Here is a 15,876-nt window from a genome sequence, read left to right as displayed (position 1 = left end):
TGTATAAACACTAAGAATGCCATTTAGTCAGAGCCCAACTCTCCATTTGTGGCTAAAAAATATGATTATAAAAAAGAAATATGAAAGAACACTGACAATAGTTTTCAGGTTAACTTCTGCCACTACAGAAAAATTATCCTATTTGGTTGTAAAATCTGCAACAGGTGATCTCTAATCTGCACTAACCCTTCGGTCAGCATGGGGAAGTCTAGCCAGCTGATTGATAATTTGACTGATAATCATCTAAAAAACCTCTGGATTTCTCAGAGATTCCTCTATTGGCTGTTTCTTTCACAGGTTGCAAATCAACTGGACACAAGTAAGAGTAGAGGGTCAGCGAGAAATTCACGATTTTTACAGAAAAGTGTGTCTTAAAAATGAAATGGTACATTAACGAAAGCGCTGACTTTCCTTTACGCTCATCATTTTTATCATACCGTATCTGAAAAGCTTCCACGCGGTCTCAATGATATTTCTCCCAGGGGAACTGAAGGTTCCATTATCCTGTTTCCAAAATCAGGGCTGAGCCCTTCTGCTCCAGAAGATCCATGGAGGGCCTCCCTGTTCAGTCCCACATCCTCCATCCTTCTGCGCTTCTATGAGCAAGTCACCTGCAATACATCATCATAATTAGAGGGATGTTCAACAGTCACCTACTTCTCTAACATTTTTTAATCAAAAGATAATGATTTTAAAATGTGGTTGCATTGTACACAAAAATGAATGCTCTTAATGTTGCTCATTTTATTGTTTTTTATATTTTCTTGTAGACTGCCACAACAGTGACATGTTAAAGCCTGTCACCGGGAATAATTTACATGGACAAAAGAAACATAATAAAACCTGATTGTCTCTATAGGGAGGCAAGTCTGACCTTATTTCTCTGAAAAGTGCAATACACTAATCTGCATGAGGAAACCTCTGAGAAAATAGGAAACCATACTGCTTGATAACTTCGGAAATAGGAAGTAACGCCCTATCTCCTGGAAGAAATCTATGGTAAAATAGGAAGTAGCACCCAATCTCCTGTAGGAAATCTATGGTAAAATAGGAAGTACCATCCAATCTCCTGTAGGAAATCTATGGTAAAATAGGAAGTACCACCCGTCTCCTCAAAATAATCTATGGGGAATAGACTCCATTTCCCATGGAAACAAGAAATAACATACAATCTCTTTCAAGAAAGTGAAATATTGTGAATTCAGCTGAAGCAGCAGGGACTGGGGGGGCATGAGACTGTGGCATGGCGTGGGTTTGCTGCTACAGTGAGACACAGCCAGCAGATAAAAGCTGGACTTCCTGCCCGGTCCAGCCCCCCAGCGCAGACACAGATAAGAGTTTAGTGTTCTTGGCCCTTTCTCTGAAACCAGGGAGAGGACTTCCTCTGCCGAACACCAGCAGAGGTTCATCACAGAAACGCCATTGTTCAGGAGGCCAGGCAGATGTGCACAGGACAGCAACGGCATCCATATTTTTACCTCAGGAACAGGAAGACACACATTTCATACTTAAATATTAAGTTATGCCTCCTCCGCCCCCCCCCCCCCCTCACTAAAATAAAGGTCTTCTGGGTTGGGATTAAAACAGATTTCTCCATTTGGGGTTGGGGGTCCAGGAGAGTCTGTATATTGAGTTACAGCAGTTTGTGTGCGCGTGGGAATGGTGTGGACTGACTAAAAGCAAGCACTGGACTTCCACTTGTGTCAGTGCCTACCTTGACACACACACACACACCCACACCCACACACACACGCCACCCTCCCTCTCACCTTCATCCCAAGCAAGCCCTCGCCATTGGCCAGGTCCCCTGAACCCTCAACGCCACCAGCGCAGCAGCCAGGCGCATTTGGGAGAGCAGGAGAGAGAGGTAAGCGCTGTGGATTTCCCTACTTTTTATCTCTGAGGCTTGATCTGAGTTTGGTGGGAGCTGGTTAGAAGCCTTCATGAGGCTTGTGGATCTGTGCTGCTCTGCTGCATGTGCATCGGGAAACTGATGTGTGCTTTACTCAGGGCAATATTTTCCCCACTACAGTATGATATTCTGGTCCATTTGCGTGTGTTTGTTTTCCCTGTAAAATGAGTCTAAATTTAGCACGATGAGGTTGTGGACACGCAATGGACATTTGCCTGTTGACTTCAGATGATGGAACTTAGCATCTGTTATTTTTCTTATGAACTTGTCTGGAAGTATTTAATTGATTTGTTGGTCTGTGAGGAAGGAAGACTTTGCATTTTTGGTCTTTTTGGTGGTGTGAATATTTGCCCATGGAATAAAAGTTATTGAATGACTGGTTGCTTTCATTTTTCTGAACGTGCTGTAAGGATGTAACTCAGAATATTAGCAATACATTTTCATTTTCATAGTTTAAAAAAATTATATTGCAGACCCAATGTAATAACAGAAAATGTTACGAAAATTAACTAAAGATCCTTTTGGTGAGGATACAGCACCCCCACCCCCCAGTGAAGAAACTGTAAAATCACTGAATATCCAGGAAGTCCAGGTTACAGCCAAAAAAAACACAGGAGCTGACATGACGCCAAAGATAACACACACACACACACACACACACACACATACATGCACGCGTGCACTCATACGCTTCACACACAGCACACTGTGAGTATCTGACATCCGACAGACAGCACGCGTGTGGACACAGATCACCCAGCCGAAAGGTTTAAGGGACTCCCCACCTGTCTGACAGCATGGATTTATCACTTTGACAAATCAGTCTGTAATTGTTGTCGTGATGTAGAAGTCAAAACATGGTCTTCTCAGTGAAAGGCATGTCTGTGTGCGCACGTGTGTGAGTTTGTATGTGCGGGGATAGCGCACTTCCCCGCCTCGGGCTAAAACCGCTGCTTTCAGAGCTAACTCACTGGCACTCTGTCCACAAGCCCTGGTGGAATTTTGAGCTAGCGTGCTGAGACGTGCCAGGATGATCTCTCATAAAGGCCCTCTGTCAGAGTCCCCCCCCCCCCCATCCGCATCTCCAGCTCCCCTCTTCCGCGGTTTGTCCCGTTTGCTTTTGGCTCTGGCGCCTCCCTCCTGACTCCCTATCAGTCAGGGGTTCAGATCTGCAGACAACGCTGTCAGTCCAGCGCTCAGTGTTCCCCTTCAAAGAGCTCCCAGCCCTGATCCTCACACAGAGGCTTTCCTCCTCTGCCTTGCATTATCGTCTCAGATCAGCTGAACCGCTCCAGCAGAGAGCTTCCCAGGCTCCGCACAGCCACGGCCCAGCTCATCTCCTCAGAGACTCCTGCGGCGGCCATCTTAGTTTGGATGGAACAGGGAGTTTGTGTTGTGTGGGCTGTTTGTGTTTGCACTGAAAGACCCCAGTGTAATTCAGTGCCGTGGGCTCGCTTGCCGTAACTTCAGGGATTCGCATGGGCACGCATATGTCTGGACCTCACAGTTCACTCACAATTTCAATTGACCTCAGTTTTCCAAAATGTACCAGGCTGATTTCACTCAACTCTGAGTACATACATCAAGTTTTCAGGAAAATGGTGAATATCACAAAATGCAAAGCAAGCGGTTTGAGCTTTAAGATGGAGGAGAAAAATAAGTCTAGTCTGGGAAAGCATATATAACTATGAGTGAGCGTGGAGGATTGTGGGATTGCTAGACAGAGGCAGCTCCTGGCCTGCTGTCTGCACAGCTCATGGCGGTCCACCTCTGACCCACGACCTGACCTGGAGCCATCACCGCCAACACAGCGCAATCTGTGAGGGGGATGACAAGACCTCTAAAATCCCACAGGATGGAATTTACATCCAGCCTCCAGTGATGTAGGCTATACGAATGGACTCTGCCCTTTCATGTCACAGCAGTGCACCCAACAAAACAACTTAACAGGCAACCTTGTTAAATACCACAGTCATTTTGGACTGCCCGGAGGCTTCAGGTGCCCAAATAAAAAACAGCAGATGGGAATGGCTTTTTTCTGTATTTTGACTCTCCAGAGGTTCTAAAAGGCTTTTTGCAGAGAACTCTGTATTTGTCTCGACCTTCACTGATGAATATTAATGATCCTGCTCTTTCTCTCTCACAGGGTGGATGATGAAGACCTTGGTGTGCCTGGTGTTGGGACTCTGTGTCCTGAGGGCGGAGGCAGCTGGGCTCTCCAGACATGTGCGGCAGGTGGAGCCGGACACGTATGACTCTGCTAGCTATGACGTAGATCAGGAAAACTTGACCTCGGAGGGGCAGGACTTCTACAGCTACATCGATGAACTGCCTACTGATGAGCTGCAGGTAAACACCGACCATTTCCACATACACAGTGAGAGAAAAAGAAAAAAACATGCGTTCACGTTCAGTTTGGGGGGAAAATGCTTTTGTTTTGGTTTTGGTCTTAGCCTTCGTTTTCTTTTCTGTGTATGTCTAGTCTCTGGTCTTGGCTAGGGTTTCAGTTGTGGTCTCTAGGTGTGGTCCTGCTTTTTGTTATGGTTTTGGGTGTTCTCGTGGTCTTCGCTTTGATTTTGGTGGCAGTCTTCATTTCGATATAGCTTTAGTCCAAGATCTGGGTTTGGTTCTGGGCTTCATTTCAATGTAGTCTTAGGCTACATTTCCACCGCAGGTCTTGATGCCCAGTTCAGATTTTTTGCCTGTTTACATCTACTTTTAGAAGTGACCCATACCCGAGACTTTACACTGGAAACAACCTGTAAGGGGTTGGTTACTGATACGGAAGTAAACAACCACGCCGCCTTGGCCATATGGTCACCTACAATGGACACAAAATGAGACAAATAATAATTCAAGAAATAGTTTTTTGAAGCGTCTTAGGTCCATGATGAACACCCCCTGTATTTTGGCCTATACAGACTCCTCGCCCCACATACGTAACGTAATCACCACTGGGATGATCCTTCATCCTCCATCTAACTTCTTTAACATTTCCTGTTTACCAGCAGAGAGCGGCTATGCATGTGATGCAAGTTACGCGTCATTCAAAAGCGAAAAAAGTATGAGAATATCGCATTTTGAATGATGTGTAACTTGCATCACATGCACAGCCACTCTCCATATCGCAATTTTAATTACGTGCGAATCGCAGTAACTGGGAAATTCTGATCTGTGCGTTTCGATGTCAGTCGCATTGGCAGATATATGATTCCTATCGGATTTATTTCCACATATGAACGTGGCCAAAAACTGATCTGAAAATATCTGATTCCATGTGATTTTTTTCTGTTTACATGTTCATAACACATAAACAATTTGTGCCACATGTGAGCAAAAAATCTGAATTGGGTCACATTTACCAAGCAGTGTAAATATATATATAACCAGGCTGGCTCATTATAGCCCTTTCCCACTGTAGAGCTGAACCAGGCTGGCTCATTATAGCCCTTTCCCACTGTAGAGCTGAACCAGGCTGGCTCATTATAGCCCTTTCCCACTGTAGAGCTGAACCAGGCTGGCTCATTGTAGCCCTTTCCCACTGTAGAGCTGAACCAGGCTGGCTCATTATAGCCCTTTCCCACTGTAGAGCTGAACCAGGCTGGCTCATTATAGCCCTTTCCCACTGTAGAGCTGAACCAGGCTGGCTCATTATAGCCCTTTCCCACTGTAGAGCTGAACCAGGCTGGCTCATTATAGCCCTTTCCCACTGTACAGCTGAACCAGGCTGGCTCATTATAGCCCTTTCCCACTGTACAGCTGGAACCAGGCTGGCTCATTATAGCCCTTTCCCACTGTAGAGCTGAACCAGGCTGGCTCATTATAGCCCTTTCCCACTGTAGAGCTGAACCAGGCTGGCTCATTATAGCCCTTTCCCACTGTAGAGCTGAACCAGGCTGGCTCATTATAGCCCTTTCCCACTGTAGAGCTGAACCAGGCTGGCTCATTATAGCCCTTTCCCACTGTAGAGCTGAACCAGGCTGGCTCATTGTAGCCCTTTCCCACTGTACAGCTGAACCAGGCTGGCTCATTATAGCCCTTTCCCACAGTACAGCTGGAACCAGGCTGGCTCATTATAGCCCTTTCCCACTGTACAGCTGAACCAGGCTGGCTCATTATAGCCCTTTCCCACTGTACAGCTGGAACCAGGCTGGCTCATTATAGCCCTTTCCCACTGTAGAGCTGGAACCAGGCTGACTCATTATAGCCCTTTCCCACTGTAGAGCTGAACCAGGCTGGCTCATTATAGCCCTTTCCCACTGTACAGCTGAACCAGGCTGGCTCATTATAGCCCTTTCCCACTGTACAGCTGAACCAGGCTGGCTCATTATAGCCCTTTCCCACTGTAGAGCTGAACCAGGCTGGCTCATTATAGCCCTTTCCCACTGTACAGCTGGAACCAGGCTGGCTTATTATAGCCCTTTCCCACTGTAGAGCTGAACCAGGCTGGCTCATTATAGCCCTTTCCCACTGTAGAGCTGAACCAGGCTGGCTCATTATAGCCCTTTCCCACTGTAGAGCTGAACCAGGCTGGCTCATTATAGCCCTTTCCCACTGTACAGCTGGAACCAGGCTGGCTCATTATAGCCCTTTCCCACTGTAGAGCTGGAACCAGGCTGGCTCATTATAGCCCTTTCCCACTGTAGAGCTGAACCAGGCTGGCTCATTATAGCCCTTTCCCACTGTACAGCTGGAACCAGGCTGGCTCATTATAGCCCTTTCCCACTGTAGAGCTGAACCAGGCTGGCTCATTATAGCCCTTTCCCACTGTACAGCTGGAACCAGGCTGACTCATTATAGCCCTTTCCCACTGTAGAGCTGAACCAGGCTGGCTCATTATAGCCCTTTCCCACTGTAGAGCTGAACCAGGCTGGCTCATTATAGCCCTTTCCCACTGTACAGCTGGAACCAGGCTGGCTCATTATAGCCCTTTCCCACTGTAGAGCTGAACCAGGCTGGCTCATTATAGCCCTTTCCCACTGTACAGCTGGAACCAGGCTGGCTCATTATAGCCCTTTCCCACAGTACAGCTGGAACCAGGCTGGCTCATTATAGCCCTTTCCCTTGTTAGAATCAGGCTAACACAACCTGGAGCCACATCTGCTGCTTTTCCAGTGCATTTCTTATGACCAGAGCTGTACAACTGGATGGAAGTTAATACTGATGTCAAGTGCCAGGGCTTTGTGGCCAAAGAATGAAGTTTGCCTTGAAAAAAGCGCAGTCTGTATCATTTCTTCCTCAGCTAGATGTTGGCTATGATTAGCCATGGTTCAGTGCTCCTCTACCCATCCAGTGACCCATTTCTGCAGTTTTAAACGGCAAAGCAGATGGGAGGAGCAGTCGCACAGCCCACGGACGTTGCTTGATTTAAGTAGGCCAGAATCAGTCACACGAGAGCTCACAGAGAGACTGAATCAGTGATGGAAATGCGCCTGGAACCTGAACTATGTGCGCCAAATCTGGTCACACAAAATGCTCCAATCTGTGCCTGACAAGGACCTAAAATGGTTCTGCTGCTGATTAGTTATCTTAAAGCCAAAAATCTCTGATTGAAGCAGGACTCAGGAAAGAGGGGAGGCCTTGCCAAAAGTGCCCTTTGGCCCAGACAGAGCTGGAAATTAAGTGGACCATCTGCTAAGCAGGTTTGGAAGGAGAAAACTATAGCAGACTTTCTCAAACAGAATATGTGCCAGTTTCTACTCTTTTTTAAAACAAAAATAGGCAGCAGGATTGAATTTTCAAAAGCAACAGTCAAAGCCAAAAACCTCTAAACCGATCCGTATGTTGACTGCAGTTAGACAACCCACACAATCCCCTCGACATACAACTCGTGTGACAGTAATGACACACAATATGTGGAGACAAAGTCAGTAGTGCTGATTTACAAAAACAGTAACAGTAAGTCAGTCAAACTACTTTTGACGTGTCAAAATTTATGACAACTTTCCACAGAGCACTTAAAAGGATATGGACATCCAATCACAGATTAATTATCTTCACAATGACATCATAAAATAATATCAGCTCAGTCCATTTGGGACTGAAAATGAGTTTAAGGTGTAGCCACATTTGCTCTGGAAAGAGAAAAGCTCTAAATGCCAAAACGGCCAGGGCTGGGGCAGCACAGGGAGGGAGGGAGGCTGGAGGGGGCTTTCTGGAGTCCAGGGACTCTCTGTTTGTGCTGTGTGCTTGAAAGCGCTGTCACTGGCCTCCCAGTGACTGTGCACAAGCGTCTGAGAAACCTCAGGCTGCAGCACACTGCCGTCTGACAGGGCGCAGGAGGAAGAGCCTTTCCTCGCCGTGTCGAGTTTCGGTGGGAAACGGGCGAGAGCAAAATCAGCTAGAGAGACACGCTGCTCTGTATCTGCCCAGAGCCGAGACCGCGCGAATGAACGCCTCAAAAACGGCAGACCTCACTACTCTACAGTCCTCTCCGTTTCCTGTGGGAGATTTAAAAGATACCAGGATTCCCTCTCCACTTCACTCTGTCTGTGAGCTACTCTGTGGGGGGGGCATGGAGATTACGGAGACATGCTCTTTTCACACACGACTCATCTGCAGGGTATTCACTGAAACAACATTGATCAAACTCACCACACTCATGCATGCACTGCGCAGGTTTTATTGCTTCACAGAACAACACATTCTTGCAAAAGGCACTGATTAAGGCCACATGCGACACAAATGCCTTCTTTCTTTTTACCATTGTCCTGGTCCTTCAGCAGCATTGCTGCATAAAAACAAGGATGTATTTTTCAGCAACCCCAGCATTTGTTTAGATTTTGGGGTGGTATCCCCTGCGTGCGGTAAGCTTTGAAGGAGTCATTTTCATTGTTCATATTCCTGTTGGCCAAAATAAATTAAATGAACCCAGCTAACCTCTGAGCTGAGATCAAGTTTAACTTGATTTTAATTGGAGCAAACACAGTGTGTTTCCACATTCAGGACTCTGGCCTCAACCATGCGAGCAGCACACACATCCCCACACACCACATATTTACTGCACACGCCCTCACATGCATGCACACACACCATATGCATGCCACACATATGTTGCACACATCCCCACAGGCACTTACATGCAATATATCTACATCATGCATATACTGTACACACAATTGAGTCTGCTCATTTACATAGTCAGACGACACACAGTGTCAAGCACGCATATGCAACCAACGCACACCCAGACACACAATCACACACTACATACGCACACATACATGCATACAAATGCACACAATCACACATGCCCATCATACACACACCACACATGCACAAACCATTATCCGCTTGTGCGTGTATGCACAGACAGATGATTCGCGCACACAGTGCACATGCACTCAGCACACAAGTGAAAACAAGCAGAAAAGCAGTTTGTGTGTGTAAGCACAGTGATGTCGGACACAAAGCCCAGATGTGGTGCATGACGGGCCAGATGTGTGGGCCAACGTGGTGGTGGTGCTGCTACAGAGGCTGAGAGAGCCATTTGAATGCCCCTGTTGATGCTGCCTGAGTCTGCAGAGCAGGGCTGGGGGCTGGGGGCTGGGGGCTGGGGGCTGGGCCCATCCCTCTCCGCATGTTTAAAAACGATGGACATTTGTATTAGCCCAGCACTCACTTCCTGACTCAGTGTTTTATTTACTTCTATTTTTTTGGTGTTCGGGGGGCAGGGGGCACACTGAACAGACCCAGGCTGCTTCAGAGGACCAGTCAAAGCCACCCCTTGTTGCCTCACCGATCTACACATCTGCTAAAACCTCCCTGAAGGGAAAACCTCTGCGAGACAAACATGCTTTTTAACTTTGTTTGGTTGCTCCAGTTCTACACATTTTTACATAAATGAAATAAGACTAATTTGATTTCTGAAACTGTGATCTGCAGATGGAGGCAGTGACCTGTAGAATCGCTCCCTCGGTGCCTAGTTATCCGGCACACTTAATAAACGAGCTTCTCTTTCAGTCGTGACATTATCCCACAAGAGGCACAGGGGAGAAATGATCAGCCGAGCAGTCGCAGCCAACATGCACAGTACCTGTGCAGTTCAGAGTCTGCACTCTGTCTTTGTATAATATGATTAATCAGTGACCATGTAGATAATTCACACTTTTCCACACACACTTAAAGAGCTCTTCTGGGCTCTATGAAGTGAAATATGAGTTTTTCTGCTACCATGAGTGTCTTGGTTCCACAAGGACCACTGCTGTCTGGCAGACAGGATAAGATTTACAAACATCGGAGAGAAAAAGCAGGCAGCTGCTGCTGCTTACTGAGACCCAGAATGAGTGCCCAGCGTCCCCGTGTGGTCAGAGACAGAACTGCGGGGATGCAGCCGCCCAGCTGGCTGAGATCATGGTCTATGCAGTCAGATGCCGTGTTGGCAGTTTTGTGAAGGTGTGTCCTTCTCCAGTGAGTCAAACGTGGACTTGTTTTTACTATACAGCGCTGCTATTCAGCACCAGCACCTTTTTTTAGCTCGCTTCAGAATATTCCTGCAGTCTGAGAATGAGAGGGCTAAAGCTGCCTGGAAATAGCCCACCTCAGAGTATCTCACCCACAATAAGGCAAGATTGGCTTAGGGTAGCCATACAACAAAGCACAAATCAATGGGAACAGAACAAATGCTTGCTTCCAGTCAGGCGTCTCACCTTCACAGTCTGCAGCATTTCACACCATGCACTGCGCTTCACGGCGGTTATATTTAACATTATCACAGCACAATGGATTTCAGCCTTTCACAGGAGTACAACCATCTCAGTAAACAATGGCAGATGCACCAACATATGATTGGTAGTAAACTCCAATGATGCAACTCGTTGACATGTTAAAATGGTCACCCCCATGCCTCCACAGGGAAGAGCTGTGCAGCACAGCATGTGAACTGAGCAAGGCCATGAGTGACTTCACTGCGTCTCTGCTTGCAGATAGAGCTTGATGCGCTGGCCCCCCTGGTGGACAGTTACTTAGCCTCCACCGCCTCCCTGGAGGAAGAGGATGAGCAGCTTCCTCCCATGCCCTTTTCCTCCAGCGGCTCCAGCGCATCCAGCGGCTCCAGTGCACTCAGCGCACCAATCACATTCAGCGGCTCCGGCACACCAATCGCATTCAGCGGCTCCAGCGAAGCTAGCGCATCCAGCGGCTCCAGTGCACTCGGCGGACCAATCACATTCAGCGGCTCTGGCATACCAATCACATTCAGCGGCTCCAGCGCACAAATCGCATTTAGCGGCTCCAGCGAAGCTAGCGCATCCAGCGGCTCCAGTGCACTCGGCGGACCAATCATATTCAGCGGCTCCAGCGCCTCCGGAGAATCTGGGGACCTGATGGGCCCTGACACTCAGGACGGTCAGTACCAAACCTGCCTGCAATACTGCTCACCTCCAATACTGTTCACCTGCTCACCTGCAGCACTGCTCACCTCCAATACTGTTCACCTGCTCACCTACAACACTGCTCACCTCCAATACTGTTCACCTGCAACACTGCTCACCTCCAATACTGTTCACCTGCAACACTGCTCACCTCCAATACTGTTCACCTGCAACACTGCTCACCTCCAATACTGTTCACCTGCTCACCTGCAGCACTGCTCACCTCCAATACTGTTCACCTGCTCACCTACAACACTGCTCACCTCCAATACTGTTCACCTGCAACACTGCTCACCTCCAATACTGTTCACCTGCTCACCTGCAACACTGCTCACCTCCAATACTGTTCACCTGCTCACCTGCAACACTGCTCACCTCCAATACTGTTCTCTTGCAATAATGTTCACCTGCAATTCTGTTCTTCTGCAATACTGTTCACCAGAAATTCTGCTCTCCTGTAATACTGTTCACCAGCAAAACTGTTCACCTGATCCAAACACTGTTCACCTTTAACATTGCTTTCCTGATCCAAACGCGATTCACTAGTAACCCAGTTCTCATGTTCTAAATGCTGTTCATCTGTAATACGTTACAACCCAAATCTATGTCACTACACACCAATGTAAACCCAACATAACTCCACAGGCTCAACTCCTTCGCCCTCACATCACCCCCCCCAAACTCCAGCAGCTTAGCAGCATGTCCGGGATCACTTCAGTTTTAAACTTTAGGATCGTCTTCCCAAGACTGTGTGTGGGAGACCGAAACCGGGCTCTGGCATTACCTTTTCAAGCTTCTCTTGCACCCTGATAATCCACACCTATATCCAATCAAAACCCTGCGGCACTTATTCTACAGCCTAAGACGACTGCAGTCACCAGGCAAACAATTAAGCGCTGAATGACAATTGATTGTTAAAGGCAGTAAACAAAAATATGGACTGATTGACTAAACTGATTACAGTTGTTAATCTGTGCAACCCTGTGAGTTTTGAAAGTAAGGTGTCAATGAGCAATACATGTTTAACAGCTACAAATCAGCGATGTTAATTCTGCACAAGACCAATCGAATTGATTCGTAAACACATTACATTACATTACATTACATTATAGGCATTTAGCTGACAACATTGTCATAGTACAATTCAGTATGCAACTGCTATTGATTTTAACCTATTGAACCATAGTGCATTGAAAAGGCACATATGATTTCGACATAGAAAATGCTTACCGATTGAAGGCATAAGGGTGGACATTGTCATTGTCTTGGTCTTTCCATGCTGGGTTGTCTCACTGCAGACTGCCTGGCGGAAACAGTGACAGAAAGCTGAATTGTCACATATCATGCATAATGAATGAATTTTTTTTCTTTTTTATTTATTTATTGCAACTAGTAATATACAACAGTCAGACATCATAGAATAAACATTGAATGAATGGCAACTTAAAGTAAACGAATATGACGTCACGTAACAAGACAATTTCCTGTTTAACATACACGTTCTGAAAGAGCTGTAAAATAAACTCAAGACGTGCAGCGCCTAATCGATTTAGTACTTTTTTTTTTTTTTTATGTAGCCAGCTAATTACAATCCTCGCTGAAAAGACGACATGAGAGGCCAGCTGTAAGATAAGAGTTATAACATTGTAACTACACGGCACGATAAGCAAACCAGTTGTTTACTCGCATTGTCGCCAAATACACACCACTCGGTTACGGAGAAAGTTATCCGACACTGCTCATTCTAACGTTACTTTATTCAGACAGTCACCGGTGGAGCTGTTGATTAACAATTAAAGTTGCCATTAAGTGGAAAATATCGATAACATCGGAAAGGCCAATTTAACCCACTGAATATAGCAATGTAGTATTCCTGTTGCAGCCAGGTAGCTATGGATAGTCTATGTTTGCTCGGAGACCACCGGGTAAAATAGGAAATTTTATCCGTAGCAGCTATGCTAACTTTGCTATTAAGCGTACAACATGGTGTGAATGAAACCTGCGGCCACTTACAAGGATATCCGCAAAAAGAGGGACATAAAGTGAATTAAAATTTATCTTACTCACCACCTCAAAATTAATCTGGATATTTAGACTGCGTAATGTCAGTGTTTAAGAATCGGTTTATTACGGAGTAGATAGATAGCCGTTGGACTATGATTAAATTATTCGCACGCGCAGCTACACCTGCGCCTCGCGGTAACATTCAGTGGCCGCAAGTTTAAAAGGTAACGGCTTCACTTCTTAACGTTGGTGAAGCAGGGGAGCTCCAGGTCCTGCGGGATGCACTGTCATTTGCTCCAACCATGCACTACACCACCTGATTTCACTAATTATTTTACCTGCTTGGTTCAGCAAGTGAGCTCATTAGTGAAATCAGGTGGTGTAGTGAGTGGTTGGAGCATATACCGGCAGACACTCCTCCAGCAGACCTGGAGTTGAGTGGCCCTTCTGTATTGGCTCAGGAAGAACAGGCCTCTGAAAAAGATTCACTGTTCAAAATTGTTCATCATTGTTCATTAAAATCAGTTATAACAAATTATTAAACTTGTAATTGAAATGAAATTAGTTCCTAATCTGTATTGAGCACACCTGTCTTTCTTTGACCTTTACCCTGAAAGCACCAAACTGTTTGTATCTGTGAATGATGAAAAGGTTATTATGCAATTTAACCCCCTCTCACCTGTGCCAGGTCTGCCAACCTGTCTGCTCTGTACCTGCCTGGGGGGGTCTGTGTATTGTGATGACATGAAGCTGAAGAGCGTGCCCCCCCTCCCCAAAGAAACCACTCACTTCTACGCTCGCTACAACAAGATAACCAAGATCAACAAATCCGACTTTGCTCATATGAGTATGTGCTGTTGTTTTACTTAAAGAAGCAACCGAAATGGGGGTCAAGGGTAAAAAAAAGAGCTTTTGTGGCTCTGAGAAGCTGGGGGGGGTCAGCCCGCATGCCTCCCCAGACTTTATTCATTAACTCAATCCTTTGTTTGTTTATTTATTAATTGTATTATCTGCATTTGTTTCATTTTGCTTTACTTGTTGCCACAGACAACCTGAAGAGGATTGATCTGACTAATAACCAGATCTCGGTGATTGATGAGGATGCCCTCTTCGGCCTGCCCGCCCTGGAAGAGCTCTTGGTGAGGGAGAACAGCCTGGCACAGCTGCCCGCTCTCCCTGCCGCCATGAACCTCATCGACGCCAGCCACAACCGTCTGGGCAGCAAGGGCATCCAGAACGAGGCCTTCAAGGTAGGTGGAACACAAGACCACTCACAGGAAAATGTTCAGCGTTAATTCAGGTCTGAGTACATGTGAGTCCGATGGTCCAATTTGACCAGACGTAGGGAGCAGTGTGCCCTCTGAACCAACTGGGAAACAGCTGCCCCAGTGCAGCGACTGGGGAGACACGCCGTCTGAGGAACCCCCTCTCCAGATCTCACCACGGATCCCCGCTTTAGCTATCCTCCTTTTCCTGTTTTGATTTTGTTTTGGGACACTAATGTTATGATTGTAGCCCTGTAAAAATATATTAGCAGTGTAATGGTGTTTATTTTTATTTACAGCACAAATTGTTGGTTTGTTCGACTAATTTTGCAATTAATTTATTATAAATTGGTTTTTTGTCATCTTGTGACATCATACTTTGGTATTCCTGAGTGTCTTCCAAGTGATTGTGATGTATGTTATAATGCAATGCAATGTGTTTGCAATGGACCATTTTCTAGGACATGCAAAACCTGATGTATCTCTACCTGACTGACAATGACATCACCTACATCCCTGTGCCACTACCGGACAGTCTGCGTTCACTGCATCTACAGGTATTCCAATGGCCTTCTCAATAACACAGTTTTTCCCAGGGCATGGTACAAGTACAGTGCTCTCATTTCTGAGTAAATGTGGCCATCTAGTGGCCATATGCAGTACTCCCACTTATTATAGATTTAGCACCTCTATGCAGCCTGATGACAGCAGAAAAAGTCGATTCACTTCTGACAAGGAACAAGTTTTATTACTTATCTTTAGATGTCTGTCTATGGGAGTTCATTTCGCCTTTCAGTGTTAAGGTATTTCTGTGTGTTTAGGCTTCCGGCTGTCAGCTTTTTGGGGGTATTGTGCTGTTCTCTCATTGGTTGATCCTCATCTTTTCCAGAACAACAACATCCAGATGATGCACGAGGACACTTTCTGCAACATGAAAGATTTTAATTACATTCGCAATGGCCTGGAGGACATCAGACTGGATGGCAATCCCATCAACCTTAGCAAGACTCCACAGGCCTACATCTGCCTGCCTCGTGTTCCTATAGGCAACCTAATTTAAGCACACACACACACACGCACGCACAAACACACACACATGCCCACACACCTACACACACCCATGCCCCCACACACACACATGTGCACGCAAGCAAACACACAACCCCCCACACACGCAAATACACATGCACACACACACGCATATATCCACACACACACATTCACACACACAAACACACACACCCCACACACACACACACGAACACACAATGCACACTTACACACACAAACATACACACGCATGCATACTGTACACACACTCACT

At 46.3% G+C, this 15,876-nt stretch overlaps 1 protein-coding gene and 1 long non-coding RNA gene across 4 annotated transcripts in view; one reads left to right on the top strand and one right to left on the bottom strand.

Moving 5' to 3' along the window:
- The window catches only part of LOC118219122, a 48,522-nt gene extending 34,951 nt beyond the window's left edge, over window positions 1-13,571 (bottom strand). The window contains exons 1-3 of one of the 3 annotated variants that reach the window (XR_004763662.1): window positions 13,351-13,571; window positions 12,514-12,586; window positions 438-611 (exon numbers count right to left, since the gene is read on the bottom strand). This is a non-coding gene — a long non-coding RNA (uncharacterized LOC118219122). Of the gene's footprint in view, window positions 1-437; window positions 612-11,152; window positions 11,243-12,513; window positions 12,587-13,350 lie in introns of those variants that run through there. The other 2 variants (XR_004763661.1, XR_004763660.1) reach the window with 2 other exon arrangements.
- On the top strand, window positions 1,609-15,680 carry LOC118219119 (epiphycan-like). Its single transcript, XM_035402036.1, has 7 exons — window positions 1,609-1,867; window positions 4,059-4,261; window positions 10,837-11,257; window positions 13,976-14,134; window positions 14,335-14,537; window positions 15,014-15,109; window positions 15,442-15,680. Exons 2-7 carry the CDS (start codon window positions 4,064-4,066, stop codon window positions 15,610-15,612), a joined length of 1,248 nt encoding a protein of 415 aa, XP_035257927.1. The 5' UTR covers window positions 1,609-1,867; window positions 4,059-4,063; the 3' UTR covers window positions 15,613-15,680.
- The last annotated feature ends 196 nt before the right edge of the window (window positions 15,681-15,876 follow it).

The sequence above is a fragment of the Anguilla anguilla genome, chromosome 19, assembly GCF_013347855.1.
Source record: "Anguilla anguilla isolate fAngAng1 chromosome 19, fAngAng1.pri, whole genome shotgun sequence".
Taxonomy (NCBI): domain Eukaryota; kingdom Metazoa; phylum Chordata; class Actinopteri; order Anguilliformes; family Anguillidae; genus Anguilla; species Anguilla anguilla.
The sequence above is the reverse complement of the archived record's forward strand: the minus strand, read 5'-3'. Positions and strand labels throughout refer to the sequence as shown.

Bases quoted from the DNA above. Each gene is read 5' to 3' on its own strand.
- LOC118219119 (XM_035402036.1), top strand. From the start codon at position 4,064: ATGATGAAGACCTTGGTGTGCCTGGTGTTGGGACTCTGTGTCCTGAGG. The intron at 4,262-10,836 runs GTAAACACCGAC...CTCTGCTTGCAG, and splicing joins TGCCTACTGATGAGCTGCAG to ATAGAGCTTGATGCGCTGGC. The intron at 15,110-15,441 runs GTATTCCAATGG...CATCTTTTCCAG, and splicing joins TGCGTTCACTGCATCTACAG to AACAACAACATCCAGATGAT.